This window comes from Scyliorhinus torazame, chromosome 9 (genome assembly GCF_047496885.1).
Source record: "Scyliorhinus torazame isolate Kashiwa2021f chromosome 9, sScyTor2.1, whole genome shotgun sequence".
In the NCBI taxonomy this organism is placed as follows: Eukaryota; Metazoa; Chordata; class Chondrichthyes; order Carcharhiniformes; family Scyliorhinidae; genus Scyliorhinus; species Scyliorhinus torazame.
Genome location: NC_092715.1, coordinates 198,948,485 through 198,969,982, shown reverse-complemented (window position 1 = coordinate 198,969,982; position 21,498 = coordinate 198,948,485). Strand labels below are relative to the sequence as shown.

At 42.9% G+C, this 21,498-nt stretch overlaps 1 protein-coding gene across 3 annotated transcripts in view; it reads right to left on the bottom strand.

The window, feature by feature from the left end:
• Window positions 1-275: 275 nt before the first annotated feature.
• Window positions 276-21,498, bottom strand: part of tmod1 (tropomodulin 1) — a 169,392-nt gene continuing 148,169 nt past the window's right edge. For 2 of the 3 annotated variants that reach the window (XM_072516957.1, XM_072516956.1), the window contains exons 7-10: window positions 16,013-16,120; window positions 10,113-10,256; window positions 9,704-9,848; window positions 276-1,684 (exon numbers count right to left, since the gene is read on the bottom strand). In XM_072516957.1, coding sequence (XP_072373058.1) covers window positions 1,620-1,684; window positions 9,704-9,848; window positions 10,113-10,256; window positions 16,013-16,120 — 462 coding nt within the window. In that variant the 3' untranslated portion in view covers window positions 276-1,619. Of the gene's footprint in view, window positions 1,685-6,627; window positions 6,693-9,703; window positions 9,849-10,112; window positions 10,257-16,012; window positions 16,121-21,498 lie in introns of all 3 variants that reach the window. The other variant, XM_072516958.1, reaches the window with a different exon arrangement.

Genomic DNA, 21,498 nt, shown 5'->3' with positions numbered 1-21,498 from the left:
TCAGTGCATCTCCCTCCCAGTTGTATACCACTCTGTGCTAGGGTCTAGAGAATAGCCCAGTGGGAAAGGGCTTTATAAGCCACAAGTTGATAGGGCATCAACCCTTTTCACTTGGTAGTCTTATAGTTGGGGCACGCACCTGCAGCACAATCACCTTGTTTGGAACAAATGTAGATTTCTCCTTCCTAACATTGTGGCATCAGGACCATTTAATTGGCATTTATGCTATACTGGTAAAGCAGTACCAAACAAAGATAAACAAAATATCATTACCATTAGTGGATAATGGTTTAACACCAAAGGTTTTATTGACTTTTTCAAAGCATGTGAAGCTACAGAATGCCCAAAATTGTAATGGTTTATTTGTCATAAAGTGCAACAATCAATACATTCTACATCTTTAAAAAACCACAACAACGTAGATTTAAAATCAATATTTTCATCTGCTTTGGGCAAAGCCTACTGTTAATTGCAGTAGTTCTGTTTCTGGAACCAGTCTGAAATTTGCAGGCTCACTCATTCATTTTCTGTTTAGACAAAAAATGCACTGGCTTTAGAAAGAAATGGTTTGATGGAAAATAGAGGCTGGTGTCTATGGACGGTTGCACCCAGAGTAGTGGATGTGAGCAGTGTAGACTGAGTTTGCCAATTGTGAAACAATAACTTATTTTGATGAATCTTCCAGAATTTGAACATCTAAACTAGAACAGGCCCCACAGAATTAAAAATAAAACTTTAAAAAGATCATTTTGGATTCTTAAAAATACTTTGATTCCAGGGTACAATGTGAATACAGCCTATAAATAATTTCAAGTTATTCCCTTCCCTCTCTATCCAAAGTAAGGACATCTGCAATAACTTGAAGCATAACCAGAGGCTGCATCCCCTCTTTTCTGACATCTCAAAAAAAATAGCAAATGTTTGTATAAGTTTCCATGATTTTAAATCTACCTAAATTAAATATTTTGATTTAAAACACAAAAACATTCTAAGCTCGTTGAACTCCTTTTACATAAGTATCACAAATCAGTGGAGATGTTGGGTTACATGAAAGCTCCAAAAGTCAGCAAACAGTAGAGTGATGCACACAATTCTCAAGCAGTGCATTATTTCATCTCTTTTTGTCACAAAGTCAATGAATGTGCTCTGTGTTCCCACAAGAACAGGACAGCAGTTTACACAAGGAGGTAATTCTCTGGCATCAAGTCATATAAATAAAAGGATTACTTATGTTTCTACAGTAAATGCTAGAACAGCAAGCTTGTTCATGCACAATATAGCTATAGTTTCACCCAATAATCCATACAGGGATGTACACGTCAACTGATGGATGCATTTAGAATTGATGGTTTCAAGCTTCATGGCACAGGCACTAATTGAATTGAACCATAAATATATACTACACAGTGCTATTTTTCTATCAGACAAAGCACACCACAATCTGCGACTGCTGTACACATTTGTCATTGTACTTCACACTGAACTTCAATTAGATACATCGTCCCATCATATAACACGAAGGAAAAATGGAGCCACAACAGAGAAAACACTCTTGGCTGTACCTAGAAACCATCAGCATTGGGCGTGCTCTGTAGAGGCATGAAGTCTTCACAAACAGATTAGACAGTTGTCCGGCACCTGGGGAAGATGGGGCCATTGAGGCCCTGAAGTCGGCTTTGCCTGACTAAAATAAACAAATGAAAAATTCTTAATTAAAATGCAGGTTGAGAAAGTGTACACTTGTGATGAGGAGTATTAAACATACATTAACTTAACTGGCTCCTGGCGCTGGAAATATGAAGCATACGTCACAATTTCCAGAACACACTAAATTAGGGAACAGAGTGAGGGCGAAGTAAAATATTGTGTTATGACAGAACAAGTTGAGAAGGCTTTTGAAAAGGCACACAGGATCCTTGGCTTTACAAATAGAAGAATAAACCACAAAAGTAAGAAGGATGTCCTAAACCCTTATAAATATTGATTAGGACCCACCTGGAGTATTGTGGCCAATTCTAGGCATCGCTTTTTAGGAAGGATATCAAGGCCTTAAACAAGGTGCAGAAAGGTTTTATCAACATGGAACAAGGGAAGAAAAAATTCAGTTACATGAAGAGATTAGAGAAACTGGGCTTGATCTCTTTCAGGCAGCGAAGGTTTAAGGGAGATTTGGTGGAGGTGTTCAAAATCTTGAAGGATTTGGATCAGTAAATAATGTTTCCAATGGCAAAAGGCTCAGTTACAGGACACACGTTTGAAGGTAATTGGCAAAAGAACCAGTGAAAAGTTTCCAGGACTATTGGGAAAGAGCAAGGGGGTGTGAGACTTATTAAATCGTTTTTTCAGTGGGCTGGCACAGGCAGAATGAGCTGAGAGAGACAGAGCGGAAAGTGAATGGTCTGCTTTGGCCTGCCTCACCCCCCACCCCCCAACACCCTGCCATTTCAGATTGTCAAATAAGTGTTGAAAGGACAATTAATGGGCACCCAGTGGGAGGAGGCCCACTCTGGCATCTGGGCCGGGGCATCATGTGGCAGAGGGGTTATGATGTGAACAGGAGGTCCGACACGGCTATAGATGTAAAGGTACCCTGCTCTCAATCTCTCTATATTTCTTATTGGGGGCTCCAAAAAGTTAATATATGATGTAAAAAAACATGCAGTCACTGCTACCTTCAACAACAGAGGCTGCTGCGACATGCAGCTACAGTCCCAGTGGCAGGCCTTTGCTTCCACCTCTGTAATGCTTCCTCATAACTACCATAAAACACTCCCAAGCTTTTTCCTGTTTGATACCCAGGTAATACAGCTTGCATGAAAAATTCCATCCAACTGGCTGTTCAATAAGCTCAATGGCTTATTCATTGGCGACTTGACAAGGGCAGGCAGGCTTCCAATTTACATGCTTTCGCGCCTTGTGTAATATCCAAGGCACGACACAATAACGTTATATTGCCGCCCCAACATCATCGCGCCATATTTTATATTCACATGGCAGGGTGGAGGAGATGGTTGCATAGTAGTACAGACACTTGACTACTAATCCAGGGACCCAACTGATGCTCGGGGTCACGGGCTGAAATCCCACCATTGCAGCTGGTGGAATTTAAATTCAATTAATAAATGTGGAATGATAAGCTAGTCTCAGTAATGCTGACCATGGGACCCTCATCAATTGTTACAAAAACACATCTAATTCACTAATGTCACTTTGGGAAGGAAAATCTTACCTGGTCTGGCCTACATGTGACTCCATACCCATAGTAATGTGGCTGACTCTCAACTGCCCTCTGAAATAGCCTAGCAAGCCACAAAGGTCAAGGGCAATTAGGGATGGACAAAGGCTGGCCATCCCAGAAACGCCCACGTCCCCATAAAGAATAAATTAAAAAAAATCAAGGCCCATGATTCTAAATTTCCTGTGCACCCTCACCAAGCCCTTGAAATTATTTCTAAAGTATCTGTGCCCAGAATTGGGCATGATACATCAACTGAGGCATTGCATAGGTTTTATCATTACTTTCTTGCTTCAGTATTCTATGCCTCCATTCATAAAACCATTGGTCCACATTTTTATTTTAAATTGAATTGTCTACCAATTAGCGTTTTCAATTATGTAATTGTAAAACTATTTACATTCTCAAATGTTCATTCTGACATCACAAAATACAAGAATTACATCATGAAGGTGATGATACTGATTGAAATTATCTGCGAACAAGTGATTAGAAATGATTTTCTAAGCATCGATCTGGGCCCCAATCTGTGATAATCACCGGTTTGCCCCGGGAGTATGGACGGGGGGTTCCGGTTATGGCAGAGAGCGGGGATTGAGAGGATGATGGATATGTTCATAGAGGGGAGCTTTCCGAGTATGTTGGAGGAAAAGTTTGGGTTGGCGAGGGGAAACAAATTCAGGTATCTGGAGGTGCAGGACTTCCTTCGTAGACAGGTGTCAACCTTCCCGTTCCTACCGCTAAGGGGGATTCAGGACAGGGTAGTTTCCAGAGGGTGGGTAGGAGAAGGGAGCGTCTCGGACATTTATAAGGAGCTTATGGGATCGGAGGAGACGCAGACCAAGGAGCTGAAGCGCAAGTGGGAGGAGGAGCTGGGAGTGAGATGGAGGATGGTCTATGGGCAGATGCGTTGAGTAGAGTCAACACATCCGCAACATGTGTCAGACTCAGCCTGATACAATTTAAGGTTGTTCACTGGGCTCACATGACAGTGGCCCGGATGAACAGATTCTTTGGGGTGGAGGACAGGTGCGCAAAATGTGCGGGTGGACCGGTGAATCATGTCCACATGTTTTGGACATGTCCAAAGCTTAGGGGAGTTTGGCAGGGGTTTGCGGACGTCATGTCCACGGTGTGGAAAACAAGGGTGGCGCTGAGTCCAGAGGTGGCGATTTTTGGGGTGTCAGAAGACCCGGGAATCCAGGAGAAGAAAGAGGCAGATGTTCTGGCCTTTGCTTCCCGAGTAGCCCGGAGACGGATACTATTAGCATGGAGGGACTCAAAGCCCCCGAAGTCGGAGACCTGGCTATCGGACATGGCTAGCTTTCTCTGTTTGAAGAAAATAAAGTTCGCCTTGAGAGGGTCACTGTTAGGGATTGCCCGGAGGTGGCAACTGTTCGTCGACTTCTTTGCGGCAAATTAATCGTCAGCAGACGGGGGGGTTGAGGGGGGAGTAGTTTAGATTAGAGCAGGGGGTTAATAAGGGTGGGACCTGTATGAGAGGTAAATGGCTTTTGAACTATGTTTATGGTTTCATGTATATTGTTTATTTTGTTGTTACTATACCAAAAATACCTCAATAAAATGTTTATGAAAAAAAAATGATTTTCTACTTCAGACATAAAAGTATGAAGAAAATAAATTACACTGCGTCACTCCCTCAGTTTAATTAGCTGTACACTGTAGCAAAGGCAGGAATTTGCACCAGACACTGCATTGAAGCAATCTATTTACAAAATGTTTTCAAACATTCAAATGTCCATAAATGGCCAAGAGCACTTTCAGCCAAGCCCCTCTGACCTCCAATTCTCTGCTGCCAGCATTGGAAACACTTACAACGGCATTTTCTTTTAACTGAAAACCACTCTGCATTAACCTCAAAGTAAATTCATATTTATACTTAAAACAAAGTTTTGTACAAATCAAGGGTAGGTTTGTCAGTATGAAAGAACAATATTTTTGCAACCATCGCCAGTATCAACTACTACAGCATAGCAACATACAGTCCTCGTGCCATTTTTTCCCAGCAATATCCCTGAATTGGAACTTCAGGGAAAAGCACCCCTACTGTCCACACAAGAGATTCTCATGGCTTCACCCCATACTGTTATGAGCCACTGCATGTCTCATCCTTTTCTTACTAAAAAAATGTGGCTTGCACATTGCCCCGATTATAAATTGGATTCTTGGCGAATTCGTGCCTGGTGCTTGTGCGGTTAAGCCCTGACTCCAGAGGTGGTGGCAGAATACTTGCATTTACATGTGTACAACAAATATACGCAGAACTGTTCATTATTGGTTGGCAAATAGGGAATAGAAGGTAAGAAGCTAAGAGACAGGATTAATATTTCACAGTGAACATATCTGCACAAAATTAGGCATTCTTTCTTTTCCACACATATCGAAAAATTACTAAAAATAAAGAAAAGTTAAATATGAGCCTTACTTTGAAATGGGGGTAAGACTGGTGATCTCCTTAAGATTGTTTTTCAAACATCTGTGACCACCCACAAAATATGAAAACTTCCCCATGGAAGTGATGCTAAAGGTGGTGGAATATTCCCATTTTGTTCAAGTGGTTCCGTGGTGCAGATGATATTTATTCAATCATATAGCACTGTTCACTTTATTTGCACCACTGGAATTATTTAACAGTACAGAATTCCTTGCTGAAGACATTTTTTGTATGGGAGTAGAGCATCAATTTTTTTGAGTGCCCCTTCCCAACATAGTGTGTGACTTGCTGGGGTGTTAGAAGCGAGCGGTCAATAAAAATTAGTGACCAGAAACACTGCAAATCTGCCTGATCCTCTTAAGCTGGCTCCAAATAGCGTTAGTCAGTGTTAGAAGTTTGGTCTCCAAAACCAAACCCCAAAATCAAAGAAGCATGAGATTAGCAAGAAAACAGAGAATTATTTTGGAAAGGGCACTCTTCTGATATCGAGAGTCAGCTTTTAAACAGCTTGTGCAAGGAGAGGTGTGGTGATTCTAAATGATGTTTATTGCACATTCTTTTTTCTCTCTACTAATTACCATGTTGAATGTGTGAATTTTCTCCCATTTGGGCAATTTGCAGCCCATTATAAAGTTCACAGAGAAATCAAACATAATTAACAATTTCTGAGTTGTGAAAAAGAACACCTTGAGGCAAAAGGAAGAACTTTCACTGCACCAGAGACAGACTTGCTAATTAATGCAATCACGTAAAAATATATATCCAGAACTATAAAATAGGAAGAAGAATTGTGTCAGCAAGGGAAAACAGGACAAAAAGCAGTGGAGGAAAAAGGAAGGGGATAAGACTGCGCTCAGTGAAGCGGAAATGTTGGTGTAGCAGTGTAAAGCACTGCTGTTTCAATTAAGGAGGCGACTACCAAAAAAATACTATATACTTATATCTCCTCCAGTTCCAAAGCTGAGAATCTAGACCAGGAACCATCTGCTCGGTTAATGCGAGCTGCAACAAAAATTGGATTGATGAGAACACCTGCAAAATAAAATGCTGTAGAGAATCTTAAGAAACTCGTTAAGAATGCTGAATTGAATGCTTTCTTTCCTCTCAAATTTGCATGCCCGAACTATGTCATAATGGCATTGCTTCCTTTCAATAAAAATAATCCACTCCATCCCCAAAAAACTGCCCAGATTTTGTCTCTGAGGTTCCCCCAGAAACTGAAGACTCTTGTATTGTGACTGAAATATTGTTTTAATCAGTGACAACTTGCATTTATACACATCTTAAACAGCAAATATCTCGAAGAGCAGGGGTCAGACCTGAGCAATCGTTGCAGATGAACTGGGGTAGGCAATGGAATCTTTAAATAATTTTGGCCAGGCATTTTTGTAGCCCAGTTGTCATCCACTCTTTAACATAATTAATTGCAGATCACAGCAGGAAAACTACTTTCTTCAGCTTGAAACATACTTGTTTTGAGGCACTGCTCGTTACACTCAGCAGTCTGACTCAAACTATCTCCACTCATAATTGATAAATCGCTGTATAAACTTTCAAAATCAGGTAAATGTCAAAAATAAATAGATGTGATTTAAGAATCTGTGCAAACATTTCTTCCACAAGGGTATCATTGAGGGCTCTGAAGGAGGGTCATAAGGACTTGAAATGCTAACTCTGCTTCTCTCTTCACAGATGCTGTCAAATCTGCTGATTTTCTGTTTTGATTTCAGATTTCCAGCACCCGCAGTATTTTGCCTTTATATTATTACCCAAACCAAATGATGAGTTAGAAACATAGAAAATATGAGCAGGAGGAGACTTTACCACAAGAAGACTGTCTGGGCTGTGTCACCATCTGATTTAGTAACTAATGGAGTATTTTCAAGACACATATTAAATGAAAACTTTATTTAAACACATTTAAAATGGTTCTGTAATTCTTTTCAGTCATTTAATTTTCTCTTCAACTTTCAGCTGACTTGGGGCATGATCTACTGGCCTTATTGCGCCCTGCATGGGACATGATGAGGCTGTTAAATCTCACGAGAGGCCTCTCGTGAGATTAACGACCCCTTGTTCTCATGAGGTTTGGCAATCTGGATCTCACCCTTGGACACCCTGCCATGGTGCCAGTTAGCACTGGTTTCCACAAATGTGGATCTCAGGGTGATCGGAGCCACCCAGGTGGTAAGGCTTTGGGAGAGTGGTACCCTGGCACTACCGATGACACCTGGTCAGCCTGGCAATGCCACCCTGGCCAGATGGCACTGCCAGGCTGTCATGGTCAGTGTCCCAGGCCAGCAGTGCCAAGGTGCCAGGTTGGCCATACCAGGTTGGGGCACCATTTAAAAATTGCATTGGATCTCGTTAGTGCAGGAAATGAGTCTCAGTGGCTTTGGCCTTCCTCACCAGGGCCCCAAAAAGCAGAGTCCCGTTTAATAGCCGGGTCATTTGCAGTGCTACAAGTGCAGGGAAATACCCCGCTAAGTGCACCCAGCCAGGTTTTTAAAAAATTAAATTGTGCCCTTGATCCTACTTGCTGAAACTTGCTCCTGAATCTCCCTGTCTCTTTCTACTTTTAAATACCTACTCAAATCTATCTATTCAACTGTACCTTTGATTGCCTCTCCCAGCTTTCCCACTTCAGTTTGGTAACATTTTGCTCCTCTGGGATGTGTTTCTATTTCTCTCCTCTGGGATATGTTTCTATGCTGATAATATAAATGTGTGTGTTGTTGCTGTTTAAGAAGATTTCCTGTGCCACATATTGCTTCTCTCTGGGAGGACAGGCTGAAGACTTCCACTCAGTTACACAGGGTTCTGACAGAGTACTGTCCAGTAACTCCCCTTCTGCTTTTCTCTCCCTCCTTGTGGGAGATGTCTGTTTTCTGCTTAATAATTCCTGCAGCTGCACAGTTGGGATCTGGAATTCACCAGAGGAGGATCCATGGATTGAAATCTGCACTCCAACAGCTTTCAAAGCTTTTTCACCAAGAGAATTATTGGCATCAATTACAAGTCACTTTTACAATTATAAGGCCATTATAAGTCCAAATTGAACAGAAATGTGAGTAATTAGTTTTTTAAAAAGCCGGAGGCACTTTTCAGTGACTTCACAATGAAATAACTGGCTGTCACAGTGGCGCAGTGGTTAGCACTGTTGCCTCACGGCGCCGAAGACCTGGGTTCAATCCAGGCCCGGGTCACTGTCCATGTGGATTTTGCACATTCTCCCCGTGTCTGTGTTGGTCTCACCCCACCCTAAAAGATGTGCAGGGTAGGTGAATTGGCCACACTAAATTGCCCCTTAATTGGCAAAAAAATTATTGGGTACTCCAAATTTATGAAAAAAAAACATGAAATAATTGCATTAAAAGTTCAATTGACAATTTACATTAAGGAGAATCTGGATCGCTAAAGTAATTCATTTGAATTTCTCTTAGTGAAATAGTAAATAAATGGTGAGCCTATGACAATTTAAACAACCTTTTGTTAAGGAAGCCTGATTAGTACTGATTCCAATTTACAAATGGCAAATGGTGTTAAAAGATTCTTTGGTACTTTACAATGCGACATCATATGGTCCAGATACTAAAATCATGGAATCGCTACAGTGCAGAAAGAGGCCATCGAGTCTGCACCGACCTTTCGAATGAGCACTCTACCCACGTCCACTCCCTTGTCCATCTTCGTAACATAACGTAACCTGCACACTAAGGGACAATTCATCATGGCCAATCCGCCTAACCTGCACCTCTTTTTTGGACTGTGGGAGGAAATCGGAGCACCCGGAGGAAACCCATGCAGACATGGGCAGAATGTACATACTCCACACAGTCACCCAAGGCCGGATATGAACCTGGGTCCCTGGTTCTGTGAGGTAGCAGTGCTAACCACTGTGCCACCCCTGTAAAATGTTTTACAATCTGTAAAAGCTATAACAAAAATTAAACATACATTTTCTGAATATATCCGAGAGAGTATCATTGTTGCGACAAAGGCAGTCTCCTTACCAAGGTCATTGTTGCTCATCACTGCATTAGATGCCCGAAGCCTTGGGCCTTGCTGGGTAAAATGATAGCCAAACTTCAGTACGGTTGGATTCTGTTCTAACATATTTGCAATTTCCATTTCCACTTTATTACCCAGCTGCTGACACTGTCAATAAAGAAAAGAAATGCATCATAGTGCCTTTAATGTAGGGAAAACTTTGCAGAGTGTAATAGGCAGACAGTGGCAGAAGTCGCAAAGCTGTTTCCTTAAGACAGGCAACGGGACAGCCTATAGATTGGGAGTGGTCCATGAAGGAATCTCCATCTCCAGTGACACTCTGAGTGCTTGTCACATCAACAGGAAATTTGCCTCTTAAATGATATTAAAAGATTCTGCAGTCATAATATGACATTAAAATACCCATCTTACCTGATTGTCAATTTTAAGTTCAACCAATGAGTTGTTGTACTGGAGAGCTTTAACTAGAGCCAGGATTCCATTGCCAGTGATAAAATTGGACTCCACATTCAAACTCTTCACTGTTTTGTTAACTTTCAGCATTTCTGCAAAGGCCTTGAAAGGGAGCAAAGCATGCACAAAGATATCACGGAATCAGAAGGAATGACATTGTTGAATAGCAACACAGTATAAAATCTCCCTTTAATATAGGTTGTTTATTTCTATAACCAGAGCTGTTGTAACAAATCTCCCTATTTACTTTTTTAAAATTTGCTGTTTATCCAATTTAACTCTTAGCCTGATTGTTTACATCTTCTGTGACACTGAAATGGACTATTGTAGAAATCTAACTGTGGAGAGTAGCATTGTTGCTGAATGTTAATAAGTCATATCCTTGTAGTTGGAAAGGAATTTCCAGCAATATTGTGGCTGGAAAAGAACTCCCATTAATATAGTCGCTCGGGAATGTTTAGATTTATTAAGGAACACCAGTGCAGATTAAAGGTAAATTGTGCTTAACCAATCTGATTGGGTCTTTTTAAATCAGTAACAGTGATGGCTGATGTGATCAATAGGGCCATGCCTTCCAAAGGCATTTTATAAAGTATCCATAACAGGCTTGTCAGCGAAGGAGCAGCATGAATGTGAAGTTGGCTGAGTGACACCAAACAGAGCGTAGTAATGAATGGTTGTTTTCAGACTGAAGTAAGGTAAGTAGTGGGGATTTCAGGGATTGGAGCTGGGGCTACAGTTTTTCTTGATGCACATTATTGATCTGGACCTGGGTGTTTGGAGCACAATTCAAAAATTTGCAGATGACGCAAAACTTGAAAGTATGGACAGGAGGAGAGTGATAAACTTCAAGAGGACACAGATAGGCCAGTGGACATGTGGCAAATGAAGTTTAAGATAAGTGCAAAGTCATACAGTTTGTGAGCAAGGAAAGACAAAATAAATGGTACAGTTTTAAAGGGAGTGGAGAAACAGACGCCTGGGGAATATGTACTGTGGGGCAGCACGGTAGCATAGTGGTTAGCATAGTGGTTAGCAACAGTTGCTTCACAGCTCCAGAGTCCCAGGTTTGATTCCCGGCTGGGGTCACTGTCTGTGCAGAGTCTGCACATTCTCCTCATGTTTGCATAGGTTTCCTCCGGGTGCTCCGGTTTCCTCCCACAGTCCAAAGATGTGCAGGTTAGGTGGATTGGCTACGCTAAATTGCCCTTAGTGTCCAAAAAAGGTTAGGTGGGGTTAAGGGGTTAGGGTGGAGGTGTGGGGATGGGGTCAGGTGTGGGGATAGGATGGAGGTATGGGCTTAGGTAGGGTGCTCTTTCCAAGGGCCGGTACAGACTCGATGGGCCAAATGGCCTCCTTCTGCACTGTAAATTCTATGATAATTCTATGAAATCATTGAAGGTGCCATGGTCAGTTGAGGAATTGTTTATAAAGATACTGTGCGTATAGAACATCGAGTAAAAAAGGAAAATAGTTACGATTAACCCTCATAAACAGCCGGCTCGGGCAGCATGGTGGCGCAGTGGTTAGCATTGTTGCCTCACGGAGCCGAGGTCCCAGGTTTGATCCCGGCCCTGGGTTACTGTCCATGTGGAGTTTGCACATGTGGAGTAAATTCCCCCTTAATTGGAAAAAATGAATTGGGTACTCTAAATTTCTTTTCAAAATAAGTAAATAAAGCGCCGGTTCAGTCTCAACTGGAACAGTACATCCAATTATGCACACCGCACTTGGGAGGCTTTAGAAAGGATGAAAAAAAGATTTACGGGAATCGTATCAAGGGTGAAGAACTGCAATTATATGGCCAGAGTGGAAAAACTGGGGTTGTTCTCCTCAGAGAAGGCAAGTCAAAGAGATGATTTGATCGAGATATTCAAAATCATGAGGGGACTAGACAGTGTAGATAGAGAGAAATTATTCCAATTGGTTTGAGAACAAGAGGACACCGATTTAAGGCAATTGGTAATTGGAACCAAACATGAAATGCAGTAAAAGCTTTTAATGCAGCGTATGGTTAGGATCTGGAATGCACTGCCTGAGAGTGTATTGGAGGCAGATTCAATCTTGGTTTTCAAAAGAGAATTGGATATGCAGCCAAAGAGAATAGGGAAAGGGCAGGGGAGTGGAACTAAGTAAACCGTTCGAGTTGATAGTCAGCATGGACTCGACGAGCCGAATAATCTCCATTGGTGCTGTAACCGTTCCATGATCCTCCTATAGGGGCTGGAGGGAATTTCTGAATAGTATCCTAGTTGGAGAGGAATTCCCAGCAATATCCTGGTTGATTTCCTATCATCACTTCTTTTACACTCACCGATCATTTTTGCATTTTGCAGCGAAGTCTACTACAACTTAAGCAAATCGTTTGCACACACTTTACTGATGCACTTTTATTTTCAACTCACTTATTACCCTGGTTTCTCACCTCGCTGTTCTATTTTAATCTTTCCTTAGCTATGCTTTGTTGCTCACTCATTTTCACTCTCCCCTCTTGTCTCTCAGTTAAAGATTTTACAGGGTTCATGCTAATTTGTGAGCTCTACCACCTCAAAGGACAGGGGCAGCAGCTGTGTGGGAACACGATAACCTATATACACTCTCCAAGCTACACACCAATATATCGCTGATCCTTCACTGTCGCTAGGTCAAAATCCTGGAACTCCCTCCCTAACAGCATTGTGAGTGTGCCTACTCTACAGGCATTGCTGCGGCTCAAGAAGGCAAAGGGCAATTAGGGATGGGCAACAAATGCTGGCCTCGCCAGAGATGTCCACATTCAGTGAAGAATATTTTTTTCAAATCAACACTGAGGTCATACATGCATATGTTGATAAACCTACACTAAAGCTTCTAGTTAGACTTCTAGTCAATGACTGGTAAGAAATTCAAAGGTTGTCGGTTCATATCCCACCAGAGTCGAGTGGACAGCACGGTAGCACATATGGCTAGCACTGTGGCTTCACAGCTCCATGGTGCCAGGTTCGATTCCCCACTGGGTCACTGACTGTACGGACTCTGCACGTTCTCCCCGTGTCTGCGTGGGTTTCCTCCGGGTGCTCCGGTTTCCTCCCACAGTCCAAAGACGTGCAGGTTAGGTGGATTGGCCACGCTAAATTGCCCTTAGTGTCTAAAAAGGTTAGGAGGGGTTATTGGGTTATGGGGATAGGGTGAAAATGAGGGCTTAAGTGGGTCAGTGCAGACTCGATGGGCCAAATTGCCTTTTTCTGCACCGTATGTTCTATGTTCTAAAGCGGTCTTGGGTATTTTCCGGTACTTTGCACAAAGCAGAAGAAGATAGTTCAAAGGTTGAGACTTCAGGAAGTGGACAGCAGCCAAGTACACTTATCCTGTGAAAGGGTCATGCTAAGCATTTCTAGAAATGATGACAAATCAGTAAAAATGAGAGGGGGAGGGGTCAGGAAGTGACATTTACCTCATAAAATGGCGTAGGGGACAATTAAGCATAGAAAATATAAAATCTTTGTAGCTATGGTGTCACTCAAAATGAGTGGAAGGATATTTTAATAAGGCTCGGGGAGTCCAACAAGTATATACATGAGTACTGCAGAACCTTACTAGGTAAACTCTCTTGTCAGTCAGCTCCAGATTGACCGACCTTTTATACCAGTACGGGTAGGCTACCACGACCCAAGTGGGGGAGCTCTTACTCCTGAAGGAGCACGGGGAAAACAATCATCCCCACACTATAAGTCCCATGCAGGTTATTACAGATATGACTTATGTTGTAACTTCATTCTTCCCCTCAAATATATGTGTGCTATTATTGCAAATGTGGTAGATATTCATAGAGAGTTTAGGGGGAGGTGGAAAGATAGAGGAAATACTTAAATTTAGAGTACCCAATTACTTTTTTTTCCAATTAAGGGGCAATTTAGAGTGGCCAATCGACCTACCCTGCACATATTTGAGTTGTGGGGGTAAAACCCACCCAGATACGGGGAGAATGTGCAAACTCCTCACAGACAGTGACGCGGGGCCGGGATTGAACCCGGGTCTTCAGCACCATAGGCAGCAGTGCTAACCACTGTGCCAATATGCCGTCCCGTTAAGTTCCATTTTAAGGTCATACACTCTGTCCTTATTTTTGTACACTTCAATTTGATTCTGTGAATGGTTAAATAGCAAAACTTGCAGTAATTTGGGAAATTGAAAAGTTGAATCGTAAGAGTTTTCTTGCTGGTGCAGGAGGTTGAGCTGGGCAAAATAGAGGTGATGCAGTGCCACCTTTGGCAGGTGGGTATCATTACAATGTTTATAGTTTATAGTGTGGACGATGGAAACCCGAAACATAAACAGAACATTCTGGGAATACTCAGCAGGTCAGGCAGCACCTTTAGAGAAAGGAACAGAGCTAAAGTTTTAGCTGAGTACCCTGAAGGTCCTGACAAAGTTCTCCGACCTGGAACGGTAACTCTGTTCTTCTCTCCACAGGTGCTGCTTGATCCACCAAGTTCTGCCAGCCTTTTCTGTTTCTATTTCAAATTTCGTTGCAACTGTGGACACAGAAATCTTTAATGGATAAAGATGACAACATGCACACAAAGATTTTTATAGATATATAATGGATACAGATGGTGTGTGTTTTGGGGGTGCGTAAATGTGATTGTGATATTTGAACCAAAGAGCAAGCAATATAGAACCGCAAATTACAGTGCTACATAAAGCTTTAATAGTACTGAAACAGGCCATCGACTCAATTGGCCTATATTTTTCATATTCTGCATGAGGTTCCTCCCACCTTACTTCAACTCACTCCATCATCATTTCTTTCTATTCCTCCCTCCCTCATGTATTTATATTACTTCCTCTTAAAAGCACCTATACTATTCATCTCAACTATCCCATATGGTGGCACATTCCATAGTGGAAACCTCTCTTACCTCTACCCTATCAAACCCCTTCATAATTTTAATGATCTCAGAGCCCCGGCCTCCTCAGTCTTTCCTGATAAGTAAAACCCCTCAGATTATGGTATCATTCTTGTAAATATTTTTTGTTCCTTCTCTAGTGCCTCTACAGTCTTTTGTAATGTGAAGATCGAAACTGAGCACAGTCCTCTTAGGCATGGCCCAAGGTCCAATATAAATTTAACACAGCCTTTCTGCTTTTGAATTCTATTCCTCAAGAAATGAACCCCAGTGCTTTGTTTGTAATTTTTATAGCTCTGCCTTGTTTTAATAGTTTGTGAATCTGCCTCACGAGGTCCCTGTGCCCCTCTACCCAATTTAGACACTCAATTTTCAAGGAGGAGTTGGCCACCTTATTATGTGACAACAAATCAAATCCTGTCCAATCCTCCTAACAAACTGCATCATCTCACACTTATCGATATTGGAATTCACTTTCTATTTACATGTCTGATCTGGCAAGTGTTTTAATGTCATTATGTGCTTAATTGTCACAGTCTTCATCAGTATTAAATATGTCACCCTCTCCCTGCAATTTGGGATCATATTACAATCTAATTTTTGACGAGCAAGAAAAATTCACACTGGTATATTCTATTTTTTAAAAATAAATTTAGAGTACCCAATTATTTATTTCCAATTAAGGGGCAATTTAGTGTGGCCAATCCATTTAACCTGCACATTTTTGGGTTGTGGGGGTGAAACCCACGCAGACACGGGGAGAATGTGCAAACTCCACACGGACAGTGTCCGGGGGCCGGGATCGAACCCGGCCTCCGTGCCGTAGGCAGCAGTGCTAACCACTGCACCACTGTGCTGCCCACACCGGTATAGTCTAGACGCAAAAATGCACATTTTCAAAAAACGTAATTAATCCCCAACTTTTAGTACTAATTACCATGGTATGCCAATCCAACATGCAATACTTACAACAGCAATGGGATCATTACTTCGGGTTCCTACTATACTGAACTTCTTCACATACGTATTATCCTTCAAAGCTTCAGCATATGCTTTTAGAGCCGCAAGGGGAATGTTCTACAAACATTTACACAAAATAATTTTAATTAAAAAATTATTTGAATTCTGATAATTTTTTACATAGTGTAAAACTTGCTCATCCCATTGGTTTCAAAATATTTGCCTCCCACTTCCCTGAATCATGCATTAATTAATTAAAACATGACGGACAGCTCCTCAAACACGGTCACAAATATCCCCCACCTTTTCTCAACCCCCCCCCTGCTGAGCCCCTTAACTCATACTTTATCTTCTCTAACTGCAGGAAGTCATACAGGTCACCCAACCATGCTGCTAACCATTTGGAAGCAAATGGACGATTTAGCGAGAGGCAGCATGGTTTTGTGAAGGGGAGGGCGTGTCTCACTAACTTGATAGAGTTTTTCGAGGAGGTCACAAAGATGATTGATGCAGGTAGGGCAGTGGATGTTGTCTCTATGGACCTCAGTAAGGCCTTTGACAAGGTCCCTCATGGTAGACTAGTACAAAAGGTGAAGTCACACAGGATCAGGGGTGAGCTGGCAAGGTGGATACAGAACTGGCTAGGTCATAGAAGGCAGAGAGTAGCAATGGAAGGATGCTTTTCTAATTGGAGGGCTGTGACCAGTGGTGTTCCGCAGGGATCAGTGCTGGGACCTTTGCTGTTTGTAGTATATATAAATGATTTGGAGGAAAATGTAACTGGTCTGATTAATAAGTTTGCAGGCGACACAAAGGTTAGTGGAATTGCGGATAGCGATGAGGACTGTCAGAGGATACAGCAGGATTTAGATTGTTTGGAGGCTTGGGCGGAGAGATGGCAGATGGAGTTTAATCCGGACAAATGTGAGGTCATGCATTTTGGAAGGTCTAATGCAGGTAGGGAATATACAGTGAATGGTAGAACCCTCAAGAGTATTGAAAGTCAGAGAGATCTAGGAGTACAGGTCCACAGGTCACTGAAAGGGGCAACACAGGTGGAGAAGGTAGTCAAGAAGGCATACGGCATGCTTGCCTTCATTGGCCGGGGCAATGAGTATAAGAATTGGCAAGTCATGTTGCAGCTGTATAGAACCTTAGTTAGGCCACACTTGGAGTATAGTGTTCAATTCTGGTCGCCACACTACCAGAAGGATGTGGAGGCTTTAGAGAGGGTGCAGAAGAGATTTACCAGAATGTTGCCTGGTATGGAGGGCATTACCTATGAGGAGCGGTTGAATAAACTCGGTTTGTTCTCACTGGAACGACGGAGGTTGAGGGGCGACCTGATAGAGGTCTACAAAATTATGAGGGGCATAGACAGAGTGGATAGTCAGAGGCTTTTCCCCAGGGTAGAGGGGTCAATTACTAGGGGGCATAGGTTTAAGGTGAGAGGGGCAAGGTTTCGAGTAGATGTACGAGGCAATTTTTTTTACAGAGGGTAGTGGGTGCCTGGAACTCGCTACTGGAGGAGGTGGTGGAAGCAGGGACGATAGTGACATTTAAGGGGCATCTTGACAAATACATGAATAGGATGGGAATAGAGGGATACGGACCCAGGAAGTGTAGAAGATTGTAGTTTAGACGGGCAGCATGGTCGGCACGGGCTTGGAGGGCCGAAGGGCCTGTTCCTGTGCTGTACATTTCTTTGTTCTTTGTTCTAACCCCGGTGGCGATGTCAACCGCCACTCCAGCAAAATTCGCCGCCCTGCAATCAGAGAGGTGAAGGCCAAGACATCGGCCTTCCTCCTCTCCATGAGCTCCTGCTTCTCTGAAACCCCAAATATCAGCACCAAAGGGTCCGGGTCCACTCCCTCCTCCACTATCCTGGCTAAGAACGCGAACACTCCCGCCCAGAATCTTCCCAATTTTTCACAACCCCAAAACAGGTGCGCAGGATTCGCTGGCCCACGCCCACACCTCTCACACTCATTTGCTACCCCCTGAAAAAACTCACTCATTCTCACCTGAGTCATATGCACCCTGTGCACCACTTTAAACTGTATCAAGCTCATCCTTGCACAGGAGGAGGTCCTGTTTACCCTACGCAGTGCCTCACTCCATACTCCCCAATTGCTTGTCAAAAGTGCCTGCAACACTGTGCTTGAAACCCTTTTAATCAGGTGCCTGGACCTATAACAACACTGAAATGACCCTAATCAAAGTCAGAATTACATCCTGTAATTGTGATAAACCTGTCAACCCTGCCTGTGTGCACAATGGCTTGAAAATTGCCTTAAATGTATCCTCAAAATGGAGCTGTAGCCAGACTGAACTAGTTCTGCAAAATAAGATCAACGCAAAGTGACAATGAAATGAAATGAAATGAAAATCGCTTATTGTCACAAGTAGGCTTCAATGAAGTTACTGTGAAAAGCCCCTAGTCGCCACATTCCGGCGCCTGTTCGGGAAGGCTGTTACGGGAATTGAACCGTGCTGCTGGTCTGCCTTGGTCTGCTTTCAACGCCAGCGATTTAGCCCTGTGCTAAACAGCCCCAGTATTAGTGTTAAGCAGCATGTGTCAACCATAGCTCAGTTGATGACACTCTCGGCGTCAGGGTTTGAGCGCAAAATTCTAGGCTGACACTTCAGTGCATTACTGAGGACGTATCACACCATCAGAGGTGCCGTCTTTTGGACAAGAGGTTAAACCCCATCTGCTTGCTTGGGTGGATGTAAAAGATCCCACGGCACTATTTCAAAGAAGAGTTATGCCTGGTATATCAACATCACACAAAAAGAAACTGATTATTTTGTCATCATTGCATTGCTGTTTGTGCACACCTTAGCTGCCGCATTTCTGATATTACAACGGTGACTACATTTCAAAAGTGCTTCATTATCTGTAGAGCACTTTGAGATGTCTGGTGGTTGTGAAAACTGCCTGTGTCTGAAGCTCCAATACACAATTGGAATCGGTCAGTAACTCAACCAGGAATATCTAGTCTGAAAATAACAAACTGAAACGGAAAGGAACCATTCAATTAAAGAATATCTGCAGCAATAGGCAAATCCATTAGACCATAAGACATAGAAGCAGAATTAGGCCACTCGGCCCATCGAGTGTGCTCCGCCATTCAATCAGGGCTGATATTTTTCTCATCCTCATTCTCCTGCCTTCTCCCCATAACCCCTGATCCCCTTATTAATCAAGAACCTATCTATGTCTGTCTTTTGATTTGGCCTTCACAGCCCTCTGCGGCAAAGACTTCCACAGATTCACCACCCTCTGGCTGAAGAAATTCCTCCTCATCTCTGTTCTAAAGGAGCGTCCCTTTAGTCTGAGATTGTGTCCTCTGGTTCTAGTTTTTCCTACAAGTGGAAACATCCTCTCCACGTCCACTCTATCCATGCCTCGCAGTATTCTGTAAGTTTCAATAAGATACCTCCCTCATCCTTCTAAACTCCAACGAGTACAGACCCAGAGTCCTCAACTGTTCCTCATACGACAAGCTTTTCATTCCAGCGATCATTCTTGTGAACCTCCTGTAGACCCTTTCCAAGTCCAGCACATCCTTCCTTGGATATGGGGCCCAAAACTGCTCCCAATACTCCAAATGGGGTCTGACCAGAGCCTTATATAGCCTCAGAAGTACATCCCTGGTCTTGTATTCTAGCCCTCTTGACATGAATGCTAACATTGCATTTGCCTTCCTAACTGCTGACTGAATCTGCACATTAACCTTAAGAGAATCGTGAACAAAGACTCCCAAGTCCCTTGGTGCTTCTGATTTCCTAAGCATTTCCCCATTTAGAAAAAGCCTATGCCCAAATTCCTCCTTCCGAAGTGCATAACCTCACACTTTTCCACATTGTATTTCATCTGCCACTTAATTGCCCACTCTCTCAGCCTGTCCAAATCCTTCTGCAGCCCCCTTGCTTCCTCAAAATTACCTGTCCCTCTGCAGATCTTTGTACCATCTGCAAACTTAGCAACAGTGCCTTCAGTTCCTTCTTCCAGATCATTTATGTATATCGTAAAAAGTTATGTCCCAGCACCGACCCCTGAGGCACACCACTAGTCATCGGCTGCCATCCTGAAAAAGACTCCTTTATCCCCACTCTCTGCCTTCTGCCAAACAGCCAATCCTCTATCCATGCCAGGATTTTACCCTTAACACCATGGGCTCTTAACTTATTTAACAATTTCCTTTGCGGCACCTTGACAAAGCCCTTTGGAAATCTAAATAAATCATGTCCACTTGTTCTCCTTTGTCTAACTTCCTTGTTACCTCCTCAAAGAACTCTTAACAGATTTGTCAGACATGACCTCCCTTTGACAAAGCCGTGCTGACTCAGTCCTATTTTATCATACACTCCCAAGTACTCTGCAATCTCATCTTTAATAATGGACTCTAAAATCTTACCAATGACCGAAGTCAGGCTAACCGGCCTATAATTCCCCGTCTTCTCCTCCCTCCTTTCTTAAACAGTGGTGTTACATTAGCCACTTTCCAGTCCTCTGGGACCCTTCTTGCCTCCAGTGATTCCTTAAAGATCACCACCAATGCCTCCACAATTTACTCACCTATCTCTTTTATAACCCTAAGGTGTAGTCCATCCGGTCCAGGTGATTTATCCACTTTCAGACCTTTCAGTTTCCCCAGAACCTTCTCCTTAGTAATGGCCACTGCACTCGCCTCTGTCCCCTGATTCTCCTGGAGCTCTGGCATTCCACTGGTGTCTTCCACCGTGTAGACCGTGTAACTATTCAGTTCCTCTGCCATTTCTTTTTTTCCTATTATTACTTCTCCAGCCTCGTTTTCCAGTGGTCCAATGTCAATTTTTGCCTCTCTCTTACCTGTTATATATTGAAAAAATTTCTTCCTATCTACTTTTAGATTAGTAGCTAGCTTGCACTCATATTTCATCTTCCCTCCCCTTATTGTTTTTTAGTTGTCCTCTTCTCGCTTTTAAAGGCTTCCCAATCCTCTGGCTTCTCACAAATCTTCGCCACTTTGTATCCAGCCCAAGAGTAGCACAAAAAAGTTCTCCTTATTGTCTATTAATAATTTTGACTAGTCTTAAGCCACTTATGCAAGTGCAAGTCAAGAATAAAAGACTGCCAACAACATAACATTAATTGCAGCCATTCTACTTGTCTTCCTTTGAGACTTTCATCTCAATGGCATCACTGATGCATCGGTTTCAGGTCTGTTGGGGGGGGGGGGTTAGTTCAGGAAGGGGGAACATGGGAGGGGCTGGTTGACCTGGGACAGAGTTGTAGCAGTGGGACTTGATCTTCGTGCCGCCGTCAGCCAGGCTACGGCATGGTCGTCATTGCAGCGGGTCTCGGCATTGGCGTCATTATAACAGGTCTCCATGTCGGTCTATGGCCTCTGGATAGGAATCATCAGCCACGAGCCAACCCCTCAGCCGGGGGTGCACCGCAAAGGTGTCGAGAACCGTCGGGTGTACCAGGATGAACCGTCGAGTCG